This window comes from Poecilia reticulata, chromosome 17, assembly GCF_904066995.2.
Source record: "Poecilia reticulata chromosome 17, P_reticulata-male-v2, whole genome shotgun sequence".
Lineage (NCBI taxonomy): Eukaryota > Metazoa > Chordata > Actinopteri > Cyprinodontiformes > Poeciliidae > Poecilia > Poecilia reticulata.
The window spans coordinates 3,271,005-3,297,818 of record NC_088846.1 but is presented as its reverse complement, the minus strand read 5'-3'; the positions used below and the strand labels follow the sequence as shown (position 1 = coordinate 3,297,818).

The window sequence follows — 26,814 nt, the reverse complement described above, 5'->3', positions numbered from 1 at the left end:
TGTTTACATCTTTATCAATACGTTTTCCTGTAATAATGTTTTAGGATTGCTTCACAGTTTCACAGGAGGAAAAAAAAACTGTGATGTCTGTATCTGTCAACACGTTTTGTCAACGATCCTTTCGAGTGTGGCAGTTGGTGTTAGGATGCTGAACTTCCCATCTTCGCGGGAAGGGGAATGTGAAATACTCCAGAAATGATTGCTTTAAAGGTTCATGTTTAACAGCAAAGAAAAAAGGGTGATAGTCATTGCTGAAAATGGTTTTAATGGATAGAATTTCTTCTTACTGAGACAAAAGTTCACCTGCAAAATAAAGAAAAACAAAACAGTGAAGAATATACTGGAAACACGGTGATTCCGTTTGCCATCCAGAAAAGAGTTGATTTATTCCAGTGCTACAATGTACATTATGGATCATGTGGCAGTGTACACAGAACAATGACTGGGTTACAGTTTTACTGCTGTTGGGACGTGTTATTATTCAGCTGAGGTATGTACTGATGCCCCTTCTGCAACTAGTCAGGATAATGAAAGAGTCTGCCGTCCTTCCACCTTCACTCATCTACAGTTGTAAGAATAACATCATAAATTCCTTTCATTTGAAAAAAAGTTATGATTTCCTTCTTGAGAAGTGACACATTGTGACTGGTGTTTCTGCAGGTATTCATTTATATGTGTAAGAACAAAATGATCTATTTCAGTAGAGGGTGTTACCTCCTAGCTTCCAAATTTAAAATGAAACAAATATTATCTTGTTGGTCTTCATTTTAAATCATTCAAATACATTTACTGGTACAGTTAGCTACCATGTTTAGTATCCAGAAGGAATATTCTGTTTTGGACATCACTTTAAACGGGACCAAATTCAGTCCATACTCTTTACAAAACCATGTGGAAAGACAAGATGTATGTTGAGCGGCTGGTATAACCATCTGGCCTAGATCAAACCCAGCATGCAACATATATCATTCAGCATTATTCAATTCTGCCCAAGGCAGCGACAAGACATCCTCTGTGTCAGGTACAGAGATGTTCAAGTCATTTTTCTGAAATCCAGGTTGAGTCTCAAGTCTTTTCTCTGAGGTTCCAGGTTTTTCACCCAAAGCTGAATAAAGTCTTAATTTTGGGGGTCAATTCAAAGTCAAACCTCAAGTCTAATGACTGAAATAAAAATGTTCTTATCAAAACCAGACCATCTGGTATGAGTGTAACATTGCACTGCTGTAGGTTAGGAGCTCATGTCATGCATTGCTGATCTTTGGGCCAAAATGAACCAAAATAATAAAAAAAATTATATATATATATATATATATATATATATATATATATATATATATATATATATATATATATATATATATATATATATATATATTTAAAACACACAATTCAACAAAAAGGTTAGGGGCCAATTTGAATTGTTTAAAAAAAATGAAAAAAATGAAAGGTGAAACATTTACCCTATAAATAAATGATATGTAGAATTCAAGGGAAAATAAAATAAAAGCAAATGTCCATGTGGAATTTCTAAATGAATTAAGCAAAGTGCTTTTCAGTTTCACTTTGTGGTGATGTATTTATCATCTGTTAATCCTTGTGTTCACATAGTGCACTCTTTATTTTATTTTTTCTGAGGATTATTAAAATGGTTTGGAAACTATATAAGCAGGAAGTATCTTTGTAATGACACAACTAGCTTAACACAGAGAGAATGACAATGGATGTTATGCTTATTTTAGCCTGAAATTATCCAAAATCACTCAATACAAAACAGGTTGCTGATCCTTGCCCAGTGTCTATAAGACAACAGTCATATTCATGAGGCCTTGACTATGTCAGTCTTATGCTCAGCCCTTCAAATAAAGTGTTACCGTTTTGTCATATCAGAACATTCCTTCTGACTCTACCTTGGTGCTGAACTGTATTTGTCAGTAAGTGTATTTACATTGTTTACCTTTTCTAGTGCACAAGTCATGATTCCATAAGATTGAGGAAATTTGAGTCCCCTCTTTATGACAGATATCCTTCCATTATTCACCTTCAATCAGTGCTCTGTTCAATATTTTCAGTATTGGGATAGAGGTAAGTGACGTACATGAAGAGGCAACAGTAAAGTGTCATTGTTCATTAGCTCAAGTTGAAAGGGAAAAAAACCCCAGACAGCCTTGCTTGATTAAGTTCCACTCAAAAAACTCAAGTTTAACTTAAAATGAAGTGCTCTCTGGTCAGTCAAGGCTGAAGGAGATTTGAGGTTTTCACTGTTTCACTTGATTTGACTTGGAATCATTTAACAAATGCTGGCAGATTTATTGGTCAACAAAGTAGTTTTTTATGTTACCATCCATTTTTGTTCAAACAAGATGCTGGTATGCTAGCATTAGCTGTTATTTTGTGACAGGAAAGGACAAAATCTGCAACCATTAATGCTTAAAGAACTGGTCCATAGTGGCTTTCCCACTGAGAGTGACAAAGTGACAGGTGTGTACAATAAATCTATCCCCAGCTTCTACTAGTTAGCTTAGCAGCCTAATTAGAGAGTTGTTGTAACATTGCATGTGACCGCAGTAAGCCATTTTTACATTCAAGGATGGCATAAACAATGTGCATTATGTTAAATAGAAACTTATTTTAGATTGAGTTTTAGAAAAAATCATCTGTTGACTGCCAGATGTACAAATTACAAATTACACTCCACTGAGCTTTTATGGGTGTATGTCTGATGCCCCCCTCACCCCCACACCCCTAAGGTTTTGCTTGCAGTAATACGGGTGTTTTTTCAGTCTATTGTGGTAAAGATAGAACTCCTCATGAAGAAGAAAATTTGAAAAATAAATAAATAAAATAAAAACAATGTTCTTTTTATTGTAAATATATGAATATGATCGATAATGAAAAGTGACAAAAAATCTACTTAAAGATGCCTTTTGATGTGTAAATTAGATGGAATATCAGTACAGTAGTCGGATGTTCAAAGGACTTTTAAAAGATCCCTGTTTCAGCTAAACATGAATATGAGAGGTGAACTAAGAGTGTAGTGTCCTTCAAAATGTTTGAACTCAATAAGGATGATTAGTCAAACAGAAATAGCCATAAAAAATGTTGTGAGATCAGATCGCAGGAGGGATAACCAGACATCTCTCCTCAACGGCATCTTGTGGAGATTCCAAGGTTTTCTTTGCCAGATGATATACTTTAGTCCCACCAGCAAGCTTCCAGTCTTCCTTAAGGTCTTCTTCCAGTGAAACATGCCTGGAAAAGCTTCATCTTAATAGGGAAGCGACCAGGAGGCATCTTCATCAGATTTTAGGATCATGTCAACTGACCACCATCAGAAGTGGAAAAGCAGCAGCTCTACATTCAACAACCCTGAGGAGACAGACAGAACTCCTCACCTTTTCTCTAAGGGAGAACAGTAAAGCCAAGCTTTGCTTTTTAAACTGGGCTCTTCATTATCGCACATGAAGCACTAATCCATCTGTTCATCTCTCATTACATCCTACCATCATTTGTGAACAAGACCCCAAAAAACTTAGGGGTGCATTCACACCAGCCCCATTTAGTCTGTTTTTATCAAACTCTAGTTCATTTGCCTAGAAAGTGGGGTTTGTTTGGAAAGATATAAATGCGCAATCAAACTCTGATGTGGTTCAACTGCAGATGTGACTGCTCCAAAAGAAGGAAGCAGACTATAGGACAGGGCATTCTGGGTAAATACGACCAGAACAAGAGTGAGTCTAGATTTGAGGGAGAAATGGTTTGTGGTCTTTAGGGAAAGACAAAAGAGAAATCCTACAACCACTAAGCGCTGATCCCACTCCATTTTTGTTTACATTCTGCAAAGAAGGAAGTTGCTCTCGGAGTCAAGTTGCTCAAAGGATTTGTTTGGATTGACACAGTCTGAAAGAGAACAACAGCAGCTTTAGTCCCCAATTAAACAGTCTACCAGACTATCTGAACAGGCAAAGACTTACACCCCAACTCAGAGGGAGAAGTCCAACTTTTTCCTTGGCCTCAGACTTTGAAGCAAGTTGAAGGTGTTGACCTGAAGAAGCCAACATAAAGACACAAAACTGAAGCTTCTTAAGCTCAGAGGCACTGAGAGAAGCTTCATCATTTGGAGACTGATGTGAATGGAGCTGCTGCACCTCTGCACTGAAAGAAGTTGAAGAGACTCAAGTGGTTTGGAAAGATACCTCCTAGCAGCCTCGCTTTGAAGGTGTGCTGAGCATTCCCAATGGAAGGAGAACCAGAGGGAATATTTACACACCTTCTGACATAAGTCAACCAATGATTATAGGGATTTCTGGGTTTCCCTCCTGGCTGTTATTTTAGCAATCTGGAATATGATGGTGAAATGGGATTAATCTAAACTGATCCTAAATTCTTGACAGATGTTTTGGCTATAATTGGACTGAAATTTCCATAGACATCTAAAGAGAATTTTAGACATCTAAGAGAATAAAGTTAGTAGAGAATGGTGAGAATAAGTTGGCATCACAAGACCTTATGAAACTACGATTCTTCATCAGTAACTGTATTACTTTCTCTCTCCTTTTCAAACAATTCAATAATTGTTTGATTCAATTCAATAATTGTTTGAAAATGAACCATCTTGTTATCAAGGCAGAGTCAGTGCCAATTTAAGACATTAGCATGGCAACATTCCTTTGGAAGAATATGCAATAGATTAACACAAAGAAGCACATAAAGGTAGGTTTTGTTTATTAAAGAAAATAATTGATTATGGCCCAGTCTTGGACAAAAACATGTGTTTCCAAAGGTTCCACTGAAACTTCAGGAGTCAAAGTAAATTTATTTGAAGAGAAGTTCTGCAAAGTTCTTATCAGTAAGAGTCAGTGACTTACGATCAGCAGAGGCAGATCTCAACAATAAGAGGAAATCAATAAGCCATAAATGTGCATTGATGAGGCAGAAAGTACCATGTTGACCAGTGTTGAGTCCAATTTACACAATGGCCAACAGGTGCTCTTCTTCACTGAAAAGACTGAAAATTGTTCACTTTAGCAGGCTGTTTTAATATAAAATCAACTTCACAAGCGATATCTGAGATTGGTTTATGGCTAGAGATACTAGTAAATTAAAATGTCTCTAGTTGTATTTCTACTAGGTAAAATAGCCATCTTGTCTAGTAACTTTCATTACAATTTTCTTGAATTGTAATTACGGATGTGTGTGTTACGGATGATGACAAATCTGGCAACATCATTTGAGATACCTTGAAAGGTATAATGATCCGCCGAAATGTAACTAAAGACGTCTTGAATTCTTCTCCATCCATCCATTTTCTAACACCCTTGTCCCTGGTGCGGGTTGCTGGTGCCCATCTCCAGCTAACGTTCTGAGCGAGAGGCGGGGTCACCCTGGACAGGTCGCCAGTCTGTCGCAGGGCAACACAGAGACAGACAGGACAAACAACCATGCATGCATGCACACACACACACACACTCACGCACACACACGCACACACACACACACGCACATGCACACACCCACGCACACACGCAAACACACAAACAAACACACGCACACACACACTCACACCTAGGGAGGATTTAGAGAAACCAATTAACCTGACAGTCATGTTTTTGGACTGTGGGAGGAAGCTGGAGTACCCAGAGAGAACCCACCATGCACAGGGATGGTGTCCAGGGTGCACCCTGGACCATCATGTTTTAGTGTTAAAGTCCATTAAAACATGATCTGCACTCCAATGATATCTTTACTTTTACAGTAACTTCTCAGTGATTAACATCTTTTTACTGCAGGAAATGGAAGTTTCATTAATAATAATGCATTTGCAGAACTGCTCTTCAAAAAATCCAGATGAACCCTTTGATGTTTGGTGGAGCTTTGCCTCATCTGGACACTGAAGCCACAGCCTTTGCTCAGTGGGATGTCCCTGTTTTCCAGAGGCCACAGTTTATATGTTAAATTATGCATAACATACACTACAGGCTCACTGGAGCTCTCAGTTTTATCATTTTATTGGGCCTTCCTCCTATCTAGATCTGGAAGATGAACATCATGTAGGAATAGTTTCACAGTGGGGAACAATAACACATAAATTCACATTTTTTCTTTCAAATTCTGTGAAAAAAACTTTTTGTATGTTGCAAAAATATCATTTAGTGGCCTAGTTTTTATAATCCAACCAATTTAGCTAATCTAAATTTTATTTCATATCTGTAGCTCAGACATAGGAGTGATAACAGTCAATCAGTCAGCAAGAAAGCCGGATGGAGCAGAAGAGTTTCTTTCCCATTTCAAGATGGATCGGTTCACTATTCTAAGTTTCTTCAATGCTTTTATTTGGATCCTTTCAATATTCTTTTGTAATAGTGACTTTTTAACCCTCACCTCATATTTTAAACAGGGAATGCATTACAGAATTAACATTACCGCAACTCTCTAAGATCGGCAAATCTAAAATGCTAAATATCCTAGTTAAAAAAGTAAAAATGTATTTAAAAAAGGATAGAAAGCGACAAACAAACAAACAGAAGTACGATAATAAAACCAAAAAAATTGTAAAATAATTAAGCCAGGAAGATTGTGATCTCTCATTATTTTGCAACAGAACCATGCAAAGGAGCCAGGTAGGTTTCTCAGTTCCTCTGCTGATGTGTGGCTGTATAACAGCGCCATTCAAGCCATGCCGATTTCCCAAGACCACAGGAAGCTCTAATTAACTGGTGAGAAAGGTAGACTGCATCATGTTTTATTGTGGTGTGCAGCACTGAGCCAGAAGTTAGACTAACAAATATTCTCCATGTTCATCTCTGGACTTTTCATTTGTTACTGTTAGTAGAAACAAGAATCAAAAAAAGATGTTTGGAGTTGGGGTGTAATGGAGGCAATGATATGCATTACATTAAGACAGTTTCTTTACATTTTTGGAGAGGAATGTATCTGAAAAAGGAATGCAATGCTGTATTTAGACTGCTAACATTGTAAAAAAGCTTTGAAATTAGTAATTAAATAACCCTCTACTATTTATACATTCAGGCACTGAAAAATCACATGTAACTAAAAAAGATAGTTGCTCTCTTTTTTTTCTTCCTTGGTAAGAACAAGGAAGCTGATACCTTGAAGTTGGCAAACGAGTACATTTCCCCTACCTTGGAGTAAATGCCATGTCCATCCTCTTTTCATGCGACCATTTCTCCTCCTCATGAAGTGCATTTTCAGACACTGACCTGAAGTCAGAGCTTTCGTGGTTTCTCCTAAAGCTTTCACCCTAAGCTGTGAGAAAGAATCCATGACGCTTGTCTTTTTGTGAAGGAAATCAAATGGTTTATCTGGATCCTCTCCTTGGACAAACAGAGAAACGGACAGATGGGTGGACAGATGTCCTCCGTGGCCCCAGAGGGCCAGCAGGTGACCCGAGGACCTCTGCTCCACAGACCAACATCCCCCCCACCCCGTGTGGTTAAGGACTCTCCGGTGTGATAGCCAGCTCTCACTCCAGCGACCCTGAACTCAGTCATTTTTTTAACTATACAAGGGCTTTTACAAAAAAGCTAACAGGAACAGCCATACAATGGCTAAAACATAAACCATACCTCTACTTTATCGCTGTCATTTTTTGACTTTTTTTTTTCTCTTTGACCTTTTTGGATGCATTTTGTGTTTTCCCCGTTATTTGTCTGCCTTTTCTTGTTCTTTTTGAGTAGCTCTAATCCAGAACTCTGTGTGCTGAGAGGCTCAGTCGCAGAGAAACTGGACTTTGGAGGTTTTGGATTCTTTTTTTTTCTTCTTTTTTTGGGTTGACGTGGGAGAATGGAAAAAAGGCAGAGACTGGGCGAGAGAGAGAGAAAAAGAGAGAGAAGGAAAGCGAGAGAGAGAGAGATAGATTGAGAGAGACAGAGACAGAGAGAAAGAGGAAGAGAGAGAATAGAGGTGAGAATAAGGTCACGGGGTCAAGATATGGTTCATTATTAGTCCAGACATGGACTCGCAGTGGATGCAGGGACGGCTTTGGATCGGACAGGATGTGGTGAGGGGGGTGTTTGGAAAAAAGGTGCTGTCTGATAGGGGGCACTAACACAGGGTTCCTCAAGGTTATCCACTGTCAGAAGATGTGTGTGGTGCTGTGGAGGGAGAGCGCCGCCTACGGGTGGTGGAAGTCCAAGATCTGTCTGAGCGTTCAGAGCGCTCCGACGCTAGCGAGGCAGGTCGAAAGCGGTGAACGAAGCCGTCCAGGAAGTCCTGCTGCTGCTGGGTTATGGCTTGGGAGATGAGGCAGGGCAGTGCCTGCAAGCTGCCCGCCACCGAGTCCAGCTTGTCCTCCAGTGTCCCGATCCGCTTGTCCAGCTCCTCGCTGCGCTCCTGCAGCTCCGACACCAGGTCATACATCACATTCTGGGTCTGACCAGGGAGACAAAGGAAATGTGTTTCAGGGCGAACAGGAAGAAGGAGAAAGAATTGTTTCGCAATTCAAAATCCAGAAAACCATTGGACATGAACTAATATTAAAAACTGAAGCATGAAAAAAAGCTTCATGTTCATCATAAAATTCAACACTCAGCTAAGTTCATTACTCAGTAAAAACAAAAGTATCAGGAAGCTAAAAGAACTGGAGCCACGCAGTTTCAGCATGTCAGCATAGATTATATCATCTCATACATTTAACAACCAGCCTCTTCAGTACATTTATAGCCAGAGAAGGCTTTTAATACCTTATGCATTTGATTGAGGAGATCCATTTATGTAATTAAAATGGTTTCTATTATAAAGGCACTTATTGTTCTGCAAAGCCAGCAGCGGGACCAATGTTACAGAATGAGCATCTGCAACAGTTGAAATGTCAAAAGAATTGGCTGTTACAGTTGTAATGTTATGTGCATCATAAAATTACACCTAATTACACTTTTAAACTTCAAGGGGTAAATACGGTCAAGGCTAAAATGATTCCTACCTCTGGCAGATTTAGAGATTCAACCAATAAGTTTGTTTCTGACAGGAAATCAGACATACATCTTTCAAAAGATAATAAAACAACAAAGTATCCCTTTAATCTACTTTGTATTAATAAATAGCATGTGTCAAAATATTTATGCTCTTCCTATAAGCAATGGAAAAACTATTAGCCAAATATTTCGACTTTCAAATACTTCCAACAAACAAACCCGAAGCTGCTGAGATGCTGCTTGTTTGTTTGTCTTGTTCGTAAAGTTACACATTCAAAAATTAACAGCAATAATTTATGTTTATTAGCTTCTCATAAGTGAAACAAGAGAATCAGATTTTCTCCCATGTTGTTCAAACCATTCATTAATTTACAAATTAAATATGTAATTTAGCTTCAAACTAAATATGCTAACTAAAATTGAGCATAAAACCAAATATTTTGCTTGAAACTAAATACTTTTATACAAAATAACACATACAACATTTTAGTTGTACATGTTATAGAACAGGGTGAGCTGTGTTAGCAATAATACCGACGTTTACCAATTGATCCATAGCAACAGTCACTATCTGAAGCTATATATTTAGCTCCTGGCTTAATATTTAGTGCGGAACTCTCACCTGGAATTTGAAACTAACTAGAAAGTTAGTTTTTCTAGTTTTCTACCTTTTTTTAGTTTTCCCTGTAAAAGAATAAATTAAAATTTTACATCTATGTGAATCAAGTTTTGTTAATGTCTAATGTCTGTAGCTAGCTAATGTTTACAACAGCTATATCATTATTTAATACTGATCCACTGGAAATGCTCTGGAGGCATATTGACTCTGACATTAAATATTATTTGGAAGTTAATTACAATTAAATTTCCAACCAGGGCATTTTAAGTCTTCATTTAAAGAACAATTTTCAGATTATTTTATTTAAATACTATATCTGTAATATTTTAATTTATGAAAATGTTACAGAGAGATAATAATGTATAATATTATGACATATTTACCGATTTGGAAGATGTTATTAGGTGGACTCAATAAATAAAACTGTTTTGTTTTATTGTCTCTTTTGAATTATCTGCCATTAGCCTCTCAATGGAAACATTTTCCCGCCAGATCTAAGAAACAAATTGAGAAGCAGAATCCTGTTAATATTAAAAACTCATTTTAACGAGACCCTAAACTCACTAAAATAAGAACGTTTTCTTGTTTAATGACATATAAATGTTCCTCTGACAGATTGCAAATTCTTAAAAAGTAATAAATGAGGTCCTGCTGCCTACCTTCTCCGTCCGTTTCCTCTAGATGACATTGAAACATTAAGTTCTACAGTTACGATCTCTCGCTTAAACAAGAACATATTTTCATTTTGATGAGATTTAAAACTCATTATAATGCCGTTAAAGTAATTAGAACAATTCTAGTATCTGGTTAAAATGACTTTTGTCTCGTTATAACAAGATACAACTCCTGAATTTATTTCTTTATGCTGGCAGTTCAATATTTCAGTACTCCAAGAAGTTAAATGTATCATGGCTACAGCCATTACCCTGCCAGCTCTCCAAAGTGAAGAACAGAATACAGTTAAACCCCAAATTATTACTATACCTGGCAGATTGGCAGATTTAGATTTTTAAAAAGTCTTTTTCATTTAACCAGGAAGCTCGTTTCTCATAGGAAAGGACGCAAACAAGTGTTTGAGGTTGGAATATCTCCTTGCCATCACCCTAATTGTTAACCTCCTCCACAGATTCTCAGTCATATTCAAGCCAGGACTTTGGCTGAGTGCCTACAAAATGCTAAAGGCCCGACATACTTCATCTGAAGTGCCGAAATCATCTCTCATTGATGCAGACACGTGATAAAAATCGCTTCATTTTGTTTGCAGAGAGGCCGAACTCGACACCAGAACCTGGTCCAACAATGTCGGCAAAGCTCTGTGTGAGGGGCTATGTGATTGGTTAGAAGTTTGTTAGTGTATTTTATGCAAAAATACGCTCAGACATCAATGCTGACGTTTCTCTTCAGACATGGATACTTTTGAGGAACACTTATCTGATACAGTGAGGAATTATGTACATTTGTACTATTCCTCACTAAAAACTATGATAAAATAAGACTGGCAAACGGTTAATAATTCCTGCATGGAAATTGTAACATTGTTGTTCTGCCTAGGGAAGACCAAGGCGCTAACTCCATGACCATTTCATGATAACAAAATGGAAGGAGTATGAAGAAGGGTGAACCGAGGCGGTTTGAGGCGTGACGTATGCTGAAGTGGGAGGGGCTTCTAACTGGCGATCTGCACCGTTGTATGAAAGTTGTGTGTGAATACGAACGTCCTGAAACCATGTGACTCCATGTCGACTGTTGGACTTTTTTCATCCGGGTCAATCAGTGAAAAGAAGGAGTTGTGAAAAATGACATTGGGTTTTGGGCTGTTTTTGAATTCTAGTCTGCCTTTATAGGGTTGTAGCTTATCAATGGCAGTTTGCATCGGCCATGTTTCCAAAATATTGAGCAATTAGTCAGAGCAAGTCAGGCCAAGAGGAATGTTAAAGTAATTTTATTGCTGGAAGTGGAGGATGGTTGTTTACAGTGCATGCAAGCTTCACAGGGCAGCTTCCTTCACGGTCAAGACGGCGCATTACTTATGTCATGGCCAAATGTTAGCAACTGAGTAAAATCAGATCCAATCATTTAAAACTTCAACAGAGTCCATGCTTCCAGCAAGCAATCGTTTATCAGCAGCCAAGAGTTCACAGCTTCTGTACAAAGCAAGACATTAGTTTTTAACAGGTTAACTCGATCCTATGACATATGCGTAAATTTCTTCATTTATCTTCTTTACAATTCTCTTTGACACCTAAGCACCTTTTTACACTCTCTAGTTTCTGTCTTACAGCCTTTTTCTCTTGTTTATCTCATCTTAACTTCACCTTCCAAACACTTTTCTGTAACTTTGCATCTTTCTGAATATAAAATTTAGATTTTTTTTTTAAATTATGGTTCAGAAATTACCAGTGTCAGTAAATAAGCCTTTTTTGGCACATATAGTTTTATCCAAATCAGCTTTGCGTTAAGATTTTAGCAGCTTAGTATAGAAAGTTTTGTTTTGTAAAGTGAAGAAGGCTTACCTTTGCAAGGTCCACCAAGGTGTTGGCCTGATCATTGAGTTTTCTCTGCTCCATCTTCACGCTGCGCAGTCTAGGTGGGGGCAAGGGGGGATGTTAACAGGAGAAAGATAGAAGGCAAAGTAGAGAAAGACGGATGCAATGATAAATGTGGAGAAAAGAGAGCAAGAAGGAGAGAATATGTGGTTTTCAGGAATAAAAAGGGGGAAAGAAAGGCAAGTAAAGAAGAAAGAAAGAGGAGGAAAATACATTTTATTAGCAGTGTTCTCATATCAATCAAGCTCAAATAAAACACATGCATTGTAAAAATATCTTTGAAATCAGTACATACATATACTTTGCAAAACTGTATATGTATATATAGAATACAAGGAGATGTGCATAAAAGCAAGCATACTTGGTTGTAGTAAATACATTGCAAACCAAAACATGCAGAAGTACAGAAGCATACTACACTCATTTTCAGTGATTTTAAAGACTTGTGTGTTTTTTTAAAACATTTTGAAGCAGCAGGGAGCAGCAGGTGTTACTGACGTGAAGGAAGGTGATTCTTAGTTACTGTCTTGTTGCAGGTAGGGGTGGGCGATGGGGCAGCCTTCTAGCTACTTTTTAGGAGAGGTGTTTTGAGTACAGCAATGTTAAAGCCTCACAGAACACACAAGGTTTCTTTGGTAAATAATCAGTAACTTGGTGTTAAAATTCTACTGCGTTTTCATTACATTCCCTGGTGGATTTATGTAAGAATATGAATGAAAATGCAAAACATCTTTGGCCCTCTTTTTTGGCAGCAAAAACTTGGCAGCCAGCTTACAACAGTTAAAATGATAAATCAAATCACCCTAAACAGACTTCACTGCTTGAACTTCTCCATTACTTCTCTTACAGCTGCACTGAATATGCGACTGATAGAAACCTGACAGAGAGGTACCAGTCAAAAAAGAAAAGTTTACTTTATTTGCAGGATAACTCTGGATGGTAGAAACTTACATCAATAAAATGACAAAATGTTCCAGAAGGGTTGCATAGCAACTTATTGTTTATCTTATCATTTCTCTACCATTATACTGCAGAGAATAAGGTCTGTGTACCAACCGTTATGTCATAGAGGATCCTGTGACTCTGAAATCTACAAACTAATATAATTAGATTTTCAGGACAAGGTTGGGGCCAAAATTAACTGTATACATAAGAATATAAGAATTGTCCTACAGTCCAAACAGCTCAAATAGAAAATTAAACAAACTAACTCAACATTTATGCTTAGTTCAAGTTTTTATGCTGATTGTTGTCCCAGTTTTCTCCTTCCATCAATCTTAAAGACGCCCCGATCATCAGGATGGCTCTTTGGATAACCTTAAGATGTGTTAAGAGTGATCTGGTCCTCTCAGAAGGACATGTTGGATTGTCTTGGCCCGATATCGTAGCATGGGTGGTGTTCCCTGACAACAAATGAGAACGCAGACTGTTGAATGTGACGTGTAGCCAATCAGAAAGCAAGGTAATATAAAGCATGGAGGGGAATCTAACATACACAGAAAACAAAACAATTTGCCTTGAAGCACCAGAAAGTCCTGTGGATGCTGGAGGCAGCTTTCTATTGTTTTTTTCTCTATCAGTTATTTCCCACAAACTATTGCCACTGCTTCTGTTCAGTCAGCCGTGTTTATTTACTCTGGACTCTTGCTTGGTTTTGTGAGATTTCACATGACATCTGAATGTTGGTGAGTGAAATCGATTTGTGTGTGATGTGTTGCTCCTGTTATGTGACTGAACACAACACACTGCATGACCAAAACTGTTATACCTAAAACATTTTCATCGTCGTTTGTGAGGTCTCAGGTTTGGAAAATCGGTGGACTGTATTAACATCTTCGAGAGTGAGCCAGGCATTAGCAATATGGAAAAAAACTTAGACATGCCAAAGGAATGGCAATTATTGCATCATTAATAATTTTCATTCAAATTGTTTCATGATGACAATTGCAATTGTATAGACCATGTTAAACTAACCCTAATAACGTTTGCAAACCCAAAACTAACACTTCGGTAACCATAGCCCCAGCTTGTTTCAGAAGAGTGTCAGTCAATATTAATATATTTGAAACAATGACTAAGTGCAGTTTTATTGTTTTGCAATGAGGATTTGGTTTTCTGTCTATTTAGTTCCTGTGTCGTCTTCTTTGCCCCTGATTGCTCCCAGCTGTGTCTCATGTTCCCTGATTACCCCTTGTGTATTTAATCCCACCTGCTCCTGGTCAGATCCTTGTCGTGTCGTGTGTCTAACGTCCTGCCTTTGTTGTCTAGTAACTACCAGTGTTACCAGTGTCTGCATTTCCTTGTCTCATTGCTCACCTGTGCTGCCTGGATTTCTGTGTTGTTGATTAAAACCACCATTCTCACCATAACCTGGGTGCAGCCGCGTCCATCCCCACCACCAACACCATACAATTCATAACAACCGGTGGTAATTTGAAAAATCTATGTTGCCCATCCCAAGTTTCCTACACACACATCAACTAGAAAAGCCGGAAACAGTGACGTCCTGAACAACTACTGTCGACAAGAAAGAGCTAACCTGTTTACACCCAAAGGTCAATGTGAGCCAAAAATTACTTTGGTAATGTCTTGATGGCTGTCAGATTTTTCTCTGAAGGAAACGATACAGCTTTGGTTTGGTCTTGGGGAACAAAAAGGATCCAAATGCATTCAGTGAGGTTCTTGATGCTTCCTCTAGCTAACTCCTTAATTATGTCCTGCTTTGTTTAATTCATTCATATCGTGGTCGCATTAATATTTTAAAAGGCATCTGACATTCTTGGACACTGCAACTAAACTATGCTTCATATTATAGGTAGTTGGTATGGATGTTGAGGGTGTAAGTAGAAACACCATGGTGGTTCGGCAGGTTCGCTGGTTTCTTTCTCCTGCTTTGGGTCAGATTCTGGCTCCGACATGTTGGATAGAAAGTCTACCATTGTTGTCATCTTTAATAAAAAGTTTCTCTGCTAGTAGATAACTGTATCATTACTATCAAACTACAAACTGGCCGAACAGGGTGGAGTGGAATGTTGTGCGACCTAGAGGGGCATAAAATGTCTTATTCACATTTTTATAAAATGCATCAAAATGGGTTGCTCTAAAATGTGCCAGAGGAAAAGTAAGACAGGGTCTGTGGAATTCAGACCAGAGCATTGCAGTTCTTCTTCATATAGACCATAAGTGAATGATTTACATGTGAAAAGGAAAGATTTAAAAGCTAGATATATCCACTTTAAAACACCACACAGGAGACTATACCACAGAAGTTCCAGGAAAAAAAACTCTACATAAGTCAACAAGTTACAGTATGAAGAATTGCAGAGCCCTGAACATTATCATTGGTTTAGGTGGTAAATATAGAATTACAACACAAGTGCAGTAGGAAAGAATATGTATCTATGAACGACAAGTAGATTATGGAGCACCTAACTTAACAGAAACATCAAATATTCTGCTAAAGGGAAAATGTAATCATATTTTAGAGTCAGAAAGGCAGAAATTGAAAAATTTTAAATATCAATAAATTACAATAGACTTTTCCAATCCTGTTCAATTGAATAACCATTTATTACAATTTTGTGACTCGTATACACTTTTTTCCACATTAACGAAGAGTTAGTGTTAGGCTTAGAGTCCAAAGAATCACACAGTTAGACTGAAAGTATATTTAGATTTTGATTTTATCAAAATAAAATAGATGTCATGATTTTTAGCCAAATCACCCACCCCTAGTTTTAAGTCAGAAAGGAATCTGAGTACTGAACTGGTCAAATGTTTTCCCAGAAGAATGCAATATGCTTCCATAGAGAAACCTTTAAATCCAGTTTGAAATAAAAAACAAAAGCATTCTTATCCGTTTTCATCCAAAAGTAAAACATGAACAAAAGGAAAAAGATGGCATGCCCTTAGTCAGTGCTGCAGGCAGCTCAGGTGTAGGCTCTCATGTATTCACACTGGTCACTCAGAAAGCGTGCCGTAGCCATGACTGATATTTGTGCACAATGAGCGTGAGCTGCAGTCGTTTATTCTGTGTTTGTGTGTATGTTCACAAGCTGATGTGTGTGAACGCGATGCCACAGATAAAAGATGGAGTTAACCAGAAACAAACGGCCTGTTGACGCTGCGGAAAATGCAGCAACACAGACATTCTGAATATGCTGCAATGAGACACCTGACTTGTTTTGTGATGTCTTCCATTCTGTGGCTTTATGTCACTAATTAGATACATTATGACACTGTGGAGTCTGGGAAATTTGGATTAAAAAATGTACTAGTCTGTTTGTTGTGATATCACGCAGCCATCATCTGTATGTATGAGAGGACAAATTTCCCTGTTTGGCAAATTATGAGACAGAAAGCTATTCAAGGTCATTTATTCATTCAGTATATTGGAGCAGAGAGAGAGAGAGAGAGAGAGAGAGAGAGAGAGAGAGACTCCATCTCAATGGGACACAGCCACAGCCTCATTATTGTGATTATTTAGATGTCATCGTTTCTCCTGGCTTTCAAAGCAAAAAGACCAGGCATCACCTGATTAATTAATTGATTAAGGTATAGATTACAGTAGTCATGGTTTCAAAACTGCCAAGATCTTTGAGTTTTAAATTCCTTTGGAGACTCAAGGAACAGTTCTGCATTGTCAATAATGTCTAGTTAATACGGCAAGATTTTTATGCCAATTTTCTCCTTCTGACAATCTTAAAGACGCCCTGCTTATCAGGACGGCTCTTAAGATAATCTTAAGCGAGATTTCTGCTGTGTGTGTTAAGAGTAATCTGGTCCTCTCAGAAGTACGTCGGGACCACAGTTATCTAAAATCAGGAATAATCAATCTGTTGGATTGTCTTGGAACGATATGGCAGCGTGTGTGGTGTTCCCTGACAACAAATAAATACACAGCCTGCTGAATGTGATGTGTAGTCAATCAGAAACGAGGTAACAGAAACACAAAGGGGAATCCAAGATACACAGAAGACAAAGTAACCAGAAAGTCAGGTGGACGTCTCAGACGGTTTTATTGCTTTTTTCTCTGTTAAATATATTTCACAAATTATCGCCGTTGCTTCTTCTTAGTCGGCCATATTTGTTTACTCTGAACTCATATTTGGTCTTTGTGAGATTTCCCGTCTGACATCTGAATGTTACTGATACATACACCGTGTCACTAAACCTGTAGCTAAGATATTTTGTCACCATGTGTGGCCAGTCAGGGCTTGAAAAGCGGCCGACGATTTTAAAATCTCGTGTGTGAACCTGAGATTTAGCTGTCTAAACATAAAGACATTCTCCTAAGTGTTTTTCTTTGCAAAAAGTCTTCAGCAACATTTCTGTCTTTGAAACCCAAGAACATTCATGGGTTTGATAAATGAGAAGATTTACCAATTTGTTTGTAAGAGAGCGACACTTTAAAACACATGCTGGCACCAAACTATGCAAGTTAGCATGCTTGTTGAATAAAGATCGTCACTTGATCTGACGGTCTGCCAAAATTCTACAAGCTAGCACGTTTTTTCTTCTTTTGAGCAGATTGCAAACTCACTATTAGAGCAACAAACATCTCGTTCTAACGGCTGGCGGGCTCCATAGTGACTGACGTGTGTTCTGTCACTCCTTATAAATAAAAAAATAAAACATATCCAGCATATTCCAGTAACCCATAATGCTTGACGTTAAATGTGTGGATGACTTCCCACAAGGCATTTCTGCATGTAAAGAAATGTTCTTTTGTTGAGAAAATGTGAAAAACAACATGTTGGAAGGTTTTATCTTCGGTCAGAAGCTTCTTCAGATTTGCTGTAATACAGACTGCTGCAGGAGATATTTCCCGCCAACAACCACTACCTTCTACAACAACTCTTTGAAGAATTTTAACTAATAGGAGCTACGACAACACATAATTTCCTTTTGGGATCAATGCAGTATTTTAAATGGAACTGAACTGAATTTCCTCCGTGTGCTTGTTGTTGACAAAGTGAAAGCAGCTAACATGAAGGATTTTCTGGGGTCACTGAATGCAGATCTCTGATCAGAGGAACAATCCCATTTCACTTTGGATCTGTATTTAACTCACCGGCTGACGATACAAGCGTAGGCTTTAAAACATTTTTAATCTGTTCAGATTTAAGATAATTTATTCATTGAGAGTTATAATGGATTAAATTGTTTCATTGTTTGTTCTTGCTTTATCCAAGAGATCCAGGTGGTCTTTTATGATGTGGCAAAACTACAAAAAGCAAACAACCCCGTCCTCCTGGCCCCCCAAAGGATTTGTGCACATTTGCTATGGAAATGTAGCTCCTATGTAAGCGCCTGGATCTTCATTGTTTGTTATTAGATCCTTTTGTTACTCTGCTGGTTCCCAGTCTGATTTCTTCCTATGTTCCAAGATCTGAATTTGTTCTCTAAGTTATTTCATTTTATGAAAATATTCTGTTTCGATGCAGCCGTGCTTTGCATTTGGGTCCAATTCAAACACGACACTACTTTGCGTCCCCAGAATCAGAACCAAACATTGAGGAACAGCCTTCAGTTTTTATGCTCCACTAATCTGGAATAAACTGCTGAAGCTAAATTCCTTCAAATTACAGTTAAAACCTATTTTGTTCAGAGTTGTGCTTGTTTTATGTATCCATAATATTAACTGAAACATCATTCATTTTAGTCTATAGTCCAATTTTGCTATGTCACTGCAATGTATTGTTTTATCTTCTCGGCATGTGAAGCACTTTGACTTGAAAAGTGTTATACAAATAAACCTGCCTTGCCTAAAATAGTAACCTTTAAGCAGTTGTTAAATATTCTTTAAATTACACATACATTTCTGAATTAAAATGTATTTTATTGCTCTGATATAATATTCCAATCTTAAATTCATGTAAGATTAGTATTTAATAGTGTAACTTTTTTATTAATGTCCTATTATATTGATATATTATCTATTGATCTATTTCTATTATATTATATTATATTATATTATATTTCTTTGTATAAAACTCAAGAAAGCTCTTAAATTTAAACGACCAACACTAGCAGAAACCTGCAAGCATCAAATTTTAGCAGCTTTGAAACCATAATATTTTTCGTCGTGGTTGTAACATAGTCAGTCTGATACCAGCATAACCAAGTCTAACATTGATTAGGATCTAAAACCAAGTAACATAAAGACTTTTACACACAGTTTGATTCTTGTGCTGTAAAATGTTTGCTTTGAGATTATTTTATAGAGGAAAAAGACAAAAACCAACAGCAAACAGTTCAGCTTTTTTATGTAACTACAATATGTTACACAGTTTGGATAAATGTCATCACAAAACCATTAAGAGTGTGGGATGAGTTCTGCTGATGACGATTAATATAGCCCTGGAAGTAGCTATATTAGTCATACTTGTGCGGTAGATGAGGATGATCTTGGCCAATAAAAGGTCCAAGCTCACTCTCTGCGAGAAGCTTTTTCTTTCACACATTCTCTCCAGACAACCCTTAATTACTGACACAAAGTGTTGGTGGCAAAATGTTGACGCTTTTTTTGTCTCATTCCATTCAAGAGAGAATGGGAAGGAGAGGGGAGGAAATGGAACACTGAAATAAATGAATAAATAAATAATAAAAAATCAGCATCCAAGATTATTATTCTTTTTCTCATGCATGTCAAACGCAGACATGGAGAGTGGAGGAGGAGGAGGAGGATGTTGAGGAAACAGTAGGAGAAGGATACATAGAAGACTTAACTTACTTCTGAGCTCTGCGGTGATAGAGCAAAACAAGGACAGAACACAGTACAAAGTTTTAACCTCACAACATTCACGAAACGAGTGAAACCATTACACTTGTCGCTGTAAGCGCAGGGTAAAAGAGGGTTGGAGGGGAGAGGGGGGGCAGGGAAATACGAAGGACCATCACAATACTTTGAGTGTGTGTGGGTGTATGAGAGTGTGTGTGTGTGCGTGTATCTGTCAAAGTTTACATGCAAGTGAGTATGACAATAAAAGGAGCAGCTCTAAAGGGTGATAATACATAGCTATGGCTATATTTTTCACCATGTTAGCAATATAACCAAATATGAGGTCTAAATATTAGAACCTTAAGTGAGATTGAAACTTATTTTTACTTTCTGCAGAGAGATTTTAATTGTCAGTTTAAAACATTCATGAGCGAATGGGAGTGCAGGACTTACTGGTGGATGGCTTGGAGAAACTTGCGCTGGTGTTTCCGCACCTTGGCGTGATCGATCTTCTTCACCAGCTTGGTGTGTTTGTAAATGAGCCATGTTTCCCTGAGTACATTGGCAGCTGTGTTCTTTACCTGAGGGAGGAGAGTGAAAAAGACATTTGATATCACAGATCTGGCTCTGCTTCAGTGTATCAGTTTCTGATTGAATGATTAAACAGCACCATGTGGCAGATGGGAGATACAAGATAAAGGTAAACTGGTAGAAGCTATCTGACACAGTGTCAGCGTCATGCTCTCGTGTCTGCTGGAAAATGGGAAAAGTACAAATTAACGTTCTGCTTCATGGTGGAAACCTGCTGAGTTCAAATCACTGCAACTCAAACTGTCATTAGGAGGTGTGTCTTCCGTTGTGTTTCTCAGATCGGTTGAATTTTTCCATCATACCGCGTTGCTAGTTTGAAATATTTTTTTATAAAAATAGCAGAGAAATCTCTAGCTATAGATGGTATCGAGCTGCCGCTGGGCACTGCTGGTCAACTGGCTGAAAGGAGGCTTCTGAAGTTCTCATTAAATAAAAAATTAAAAAATGACACAAAAAAAAATTCTGTTCCCTAAATACAAGAAGAGTCTAGTTTTTTTTAAAGTCACTTTTATAAAATTATATTAGGTAAATACAATAAATCCTAAAATATATATCTGCTATAATCAATATAGTTTTGTATTTTATGAATGATAGTTGTGGGCTGCACAGTGGTGCAGTTGGTAGAGCTGTTGCCTTGCAGCGAGGAGGTTCTGGGTTCGATTCACAGCCCGGGGTCTTTCTGCATGGAGTTTGTATGTTCTCCCTGTGCATGGTGGGTTCCCCGGCTTCCTCCCACAGTCCAAAAACTAAACTAAATTGTCCGTAGGATTGGTTGTTTGTCCTGTCTGTCTCTGTGTTGCCCTGCGACAGACTGGTGACCTGTCCAGGGTGAACCCTGCCTCTCGCCTGGAACGTTAGCTGGAGATGGGCACCAGCCCTCCTGACCCCACCAAGGGATGTATAAGGGTGTATAGAAAATGGATGGATGGAATGGTAGTTGTACTGAACTTTCAGTGGTTTTCTTGTCATGAGCACTGAAACACAATGTTGACACCACCCCCCACACACACACACACACACACGCACACACCCCCACACCCCCACACACTAATATGCAGATGACTAGGGAACTGAGTTGAATGCCTTGCCAAAAGGCATTCAACTTGGTGACTGTATGTTGTTTTTATGACTTTTCCTTTCTGTTTTTATGATTTAAAGCACTTTGAACTGCCTTGCTCCTGAAAAGTGATGTAAACTTGACTGAACTTGATTGATTGATATCATCTTGTGTATCCAGTCTATAACTGTTTCACTGGTTTAATCTTCTGATCTCTGAAACATTATCAGGAGATTCTATATTGTCCCATTCCTAAAATAATGGCCTAAGTAATTTTTGCCAAAAGCCATTTCAGCAAAAAAACCTTTGGGAAAAATGATGTCGGCCATTATTTTATAAAGGTGATATGGAAATAAAAAAGATCAAAAATAAGCAGGAAATGTCATGGGTTAAAAACTTACCATGACAAAAGGGACTTTAGTTTAAAGGCTCTGTAAATCAACCTGCAGCAGACTACAGTAAGTGCAGGTAGAAAATGAAACTTACTCGTTTGCAGAGCTGTGTGTCCATCATGAAGTTGTGGACATGCTTCTCAGCCTTGGTCAGCTCCAGCTTCCTGGCAACCACTGCTACCACCAGTGCAGTGCAACCTGCCCCCTGTTGTTTAAATGTAATGACAAACACAAAAGCACTTGGTTGGTGATTTGAAAATGTAACATGAACTATATCTATCTGCTTTAACATTATGAAAACACTGGAAGCCCCTAAAAATCTGAAAAGTGGGAAATGCATGCACTTTCAGCTCTCTATGCTATAATACTTCTGACTAAAAAAATTAGCAACCAGTTGCCACCAGAAGTTATCAGTGTTTCATTAATCCCACAGTAAATAAGACTGTACAATGAAGCCCCTTTGTAGTTTTCTACAAGTAATGTAGGGGAGACAGAAGGTGCTATGATCAGATAAGAAACCTATCAGTTTTCCCTACACACAGAATGTTGTTTATTTGGAAAACTAGCACTGCACATGACCTGGATTTGACCTTCAGGACTTAGAAGCTGGTCAGAATTGATGGAAGATGGATTAGCTGCTGCAAAAAGACCTGAAATTGGGGCAGAGGTTCACTTTACAGGGTGAGGACAACCCTAAACACACAGCCAGAGCTACAATAGGAAGGGTTATATTAAAGTGTATTCGTAGTTTAGAATAGCCTAGTCAAAGTCCAGACTTGAGTCCAACTGGGGATCTGAGACAAGTCTTGAAAATGGAGAAACTTTTGCAAACAAGACTGGACCAAACCTTTCCAGCAGAAGGAGCTGCTGGAGCCACACCGCTACAAACTGAGGGAAGAAAATGCACATCAACAGACTATTTATGGGGGTTGAAAAAACAAATTCACATCACACTTTTCAGATTTTGAAAACCCTGTTATCATTGCATTTCCACTTCAGAATTATCCACTACTTTGTGCAGGCCTAATGCCAGAGTGGTTTCAGTAAATGAATACATGAGAAGAAATCAAAAGTAATAGTAACTGGTACATTTTTAACTTGGTTTAACCTTTCAGCACAGCAAATTATCAGGCCATTCTCAGTCCTTCTAAAGAGAGCTGAATAACAGAACAGATGAGTGAGCTCTGCAGGGCGCCATTAACCACAGCTACAGGTAAAAATAGATGCCAAGAGAGTAAAAGTGCATTCACATGTGTAAGACGAGGTAAACGGGGTATTAAGGTCTCAATCCAAGATTTTATTTTGATTGACTAAAAAATGTAATAAAGTAAAGTTTTCCTTCCACATATTTACTGATATATTTCAATAAAAACAAAAGGAACCCACCATGATCCCTGTAAGAAGACACACGCCTTTCCCACAGTACGTGTGCGGTACCATGTCACCGTAGCCAATAGAAAGGAAGGTGATCGAGATGAGCCACATGGCTCCCAGGAAGTTACTGGTCACTTCCTGTTTGTCATGATACCTGAAACAATAAACACAAAGATAGACAGGCTTAGAAAAAGGTAGCCGCAGTTTTATGAATGCAGACATGCTAAAGAACAGGATGCTCTGTGAGTCAAACAAGGCCTGTGGCTGGAGGGAAATACGGAGGAAGAGCATGATGCAGTGGGAGACCTCTGCTCTAAAACAGTTTGGTGTGTTAGCTTCAAACTGACACAGTTTAGCAGGTAGCAGTAGTTTGTAGGGATTTTAGACCAAAGTTCTTGTGCTAAACCAGGTTCTGGTTCTTATGGTGCATTCTATATCTGCACTGAAGGCCTCATGAAGTTTGAGTTCTGACTCAAAAAGTTGTAGGTTCCCACCAACCCTCAACCTCAGAATTCAATATGGCATGTGTACAGGCACACCAAACTGGAGACTTGAGGTCAAATTAGCTAAACATGATTCTGTAGGCTGCCAACTGATGAGAAAGTGAAACAGTGACAGAAAGAAAAAAGGAGGAAACACAATTTGGAGGAAAAACTCTCAAAGGTTAGTTGTATATGTATAGAGAGGCTGTGGACCGTTCAGCAGTACATCCAACAAACCTTTGGGTCTGAAAGGCTTCCAAATGGGTTTGATCCATATGAGCTTCTGAACAGGCAGTGATGCCGTAATGATCCTGTAGTTTGTTGAAAATTTTGCACTTGTCCACAAAAACATATAAACATTCAAAAATTTTATCAAAGGCAAATATTTCTTGTCTTCTGTAACCTCTACCTTTAGTTACAGATGATATGAAAACTCCATCAAAGTATTTTAGATAATCAATGAATTACTTTTTATCTATATTAGACCAACTCCAGGACATAAGGCCCAGCAGGACAAAGCTCAGTCCTCTGTAAGAATACTTGATGGTGAAATACAGTTCCCTCATCATGATGCACTTTAATGGGGTCTGCTAAGCTAGTACTGTCTGCTTGTTGCTGGTGGAAAGCTCTCCAGAAAACTTTGAAAATAAGCAACTTTCAGTTTCTTTCATGTCACTGACATCTACCTGACAATATTCTTTAGTAAAAACTGGGATTTTAACCTCAACTCACATAAGTCATACAGTTTATGTAATGTTGAAGCCTGGATCAACTTTCTACACTAACTACGGCTAGCATAGCGCTAGCTGCAGTGATAGTTTATTTCCACTTCTGATAGCCTTAATGTAAATGTACATCATCTGTTTTTTAAGATGCTCCTTTAGTTTTTAGAGCCAGAATATTCTGAGAACTTCATTGTTATTAGCTTATGTTGCTAACAACAATTCAATTAGCAAATGTTACTTCAAATAGTCCTCATTAACAGCATGTTCTATGAAAACACTGATAAGGATCGTGTTGTTTTTACCAGATAAGTTTCTTGTTGCCAGGTGGTAACAGAACCAGAAAAGTCTTGCTTGATTATTTGCTGTCATCTGATTTCATTTATTGACTGGAATAAGTGGGTTTTTTTTTTTGCTAGTGGTAGGAAACATAAATCCCACCACTGAATCAGGTGGGAAAGGGGGAAAAGATTGAGAAGAGGGAGTGAATGTTTAAAAGTCAGGGGTCACACCCTGGACATCTAAGCTAACATATATGGAGCGCCTGCTTTGCCACAGGAGAAGCACATCCTAAACACAGAACATGTTGGGAACTCTCTCCTGCATTACCTGCCATGTATTTACCATCCATGGCAGGTATAACGTTGCCATAGACGGTTTGTAAAAATACATCAGAACAGTTTTGAAAAAAGTTAACTAGTGGTATCCCAAATGGCCATGCGTTAAAAGAAAACATGTGGGCATTTTCTTAAAAACCTAAAAAGAATTAGACCTAAATTTTTTATGTAAAAAATTTTTTATGTCAAAAATTTAGGGAAATTAGAAGAAATGCACCTGCAAGAAAGAAATGCATCTGATGTTTTTTTCCTCAGCCCAGCAGGTGGTGCAACATAGAACTAGGTGGTTCTGGTTTCAAGTACTGGTTTGGCACAAGAACTTACTTATTTTCAGGCAGAGAAAATGAACTTCTGCACAGAGAAACTAATGTGACATATGGAAAAAAAATTATACACAATATGCTTAAAGTATTTGAAAACAGTATCAACAAAAGACATTCTCAGTGTTTTGAAAGATAAAAAATTAAATTTTTGACCAGGGACATTCATAAAATGGCTGCAGATTCAAATCCTTTACAAAATACCACAAAAAAAATTCAAAGAACATTTTTCAAATGCCAAAGAAAGAACATCTTTTACCAGACATTATGGTACAAAGTGCCACACATCAATTCAAACTCATGTTGATAAATGCAACTAAACAAATGCATGTCAGTGCATTCAAAATGGTAATAATGCTGCAATAAATCAAACAGTTGACTGATTGGTCACAGTGTGAGACAAATGCTCCATCAGAGAGTAAGGTGCTGAAAGAAAAAAACAACTTTGAACATACAAATGATCACAGCAAACATTAAAGTAGCTTTCAGCAATGTTTGAAATGTCAAATCAAAGGCCAACTAAGTGTATGAAAATAACTTTACAAAGAAATAAATAAAAAAAACTGTAAAAGCCCAAGATTGAGGATGGCATTCCGATAGCTTTTGCAGCAATGCAAAAGTCTGTTACAGAGGCAAATATGCCTTGTGCACCTTTGTTCAACTTGCTTAAATATAACCAATGGACTGTCTTGGAGAAGTTAAGAGAGTTTTTTTTAACTGCATAAATTCTAACTACTGAGAATGTTTTAAGGGCAGAGATGAACCAATAAAAGTTCTGGTGACACAAATAGTGTCATTTTGAATTTCATCAATCCAGATACGTGAGCGATTGATTGGAAACTTACAAATGCCAGCTTTTCCTAATCAATTATTAATTATCATAGTTAATGTGATTCTCAATTTGATCAGCCCATACACATGACTGATTGGTTAAGATTATACTATCAACCAATGACTTCAGGGTACACGCTGTTACTGGATGAAAAAAACTAAAGGTTGGCAAGTTGATTCTAGATGGGGTGTTAAGCATGAGGTCACAGAGGAAGCACAAAGATGCTCACAGATCCACAGGAAGTGAGAGAGAGGGACACTTTAAGGAAATAACAGAAAATAAAACCTGCTCTGTTTGAGTCATTTTATCTTTTCACTTATACTTATTTATGTTACAGCAATTGCTATATATGGAAAAACTGGTAGCTTTGTAGAACTGAGTTAAACCAGCAGCATGCAACTTTTGCAAGAATTTGTTTTTTACAAATTTGTTAAAACTGTCAATATGTTGTGGCAGTTTAATATGAAAACCAAGCTCCTCTGCCTCCTTACAGTGCCACTATTGCTATATGCAAAAATAAGGAGGGTCTTAGCGCTGTCAATCATTATCATGTATGCACTGCTAAATATGCTACTGGTGGAGAAATAACTTACCCTTCCAGGAAAACTG

At 38.0% G+C, this 26,814-nt stretch overlaps 1 protein-coding gene across 2 annotated transcripts in view; it reads right to left on the bottom strand.

Annotated features, from left to right (window-relative positions):
- Nucleotides 1-1,615: 1,615 nt before the first annotated feature.
- Nucleotides 1,616-26,814, bottom strand: part of kcnn1a (potassium intermediate/small conductance calcium-activated channel, subfamily N, member 1a) — a 92,655-nt gene continuing 67,456 nt past the window's right edge. Inside the window, exons 5-10 of one of the 2 annotated variants that reach the window (XM_017310177.2) lie at nt 23,245-23,386; nt 21,953-22,063; nt 20,272-20,399; nt 19,831-19,839; nt 12,063-12,132; nt 1,616-8,388 (exon numbers count right to left, since the gene is read on the bottom strand). In XM_017310177.2, coding sequence (XP_017165666.1) covers nt 8,083-8,388; nt 12,063-12,132; nt 19,831-19,839; nt 20,272-20,399; nt 21,953-22,063; nt 23,245-23,386 — 766 coding nt within the window. In that variant the 3' untranslated portion in view covers nt 1,616-8,082. The remainder of the gene's footprint in view (nt 8,389-12,062; nt 12,133-19,830; nt 19,840-20,271; nt 20,400-21,952; nt 22,064-23,244; nt 23,387-26,814) is intronic. The other variant, XM_008433431.3, reaches the window with a different exon arrangement.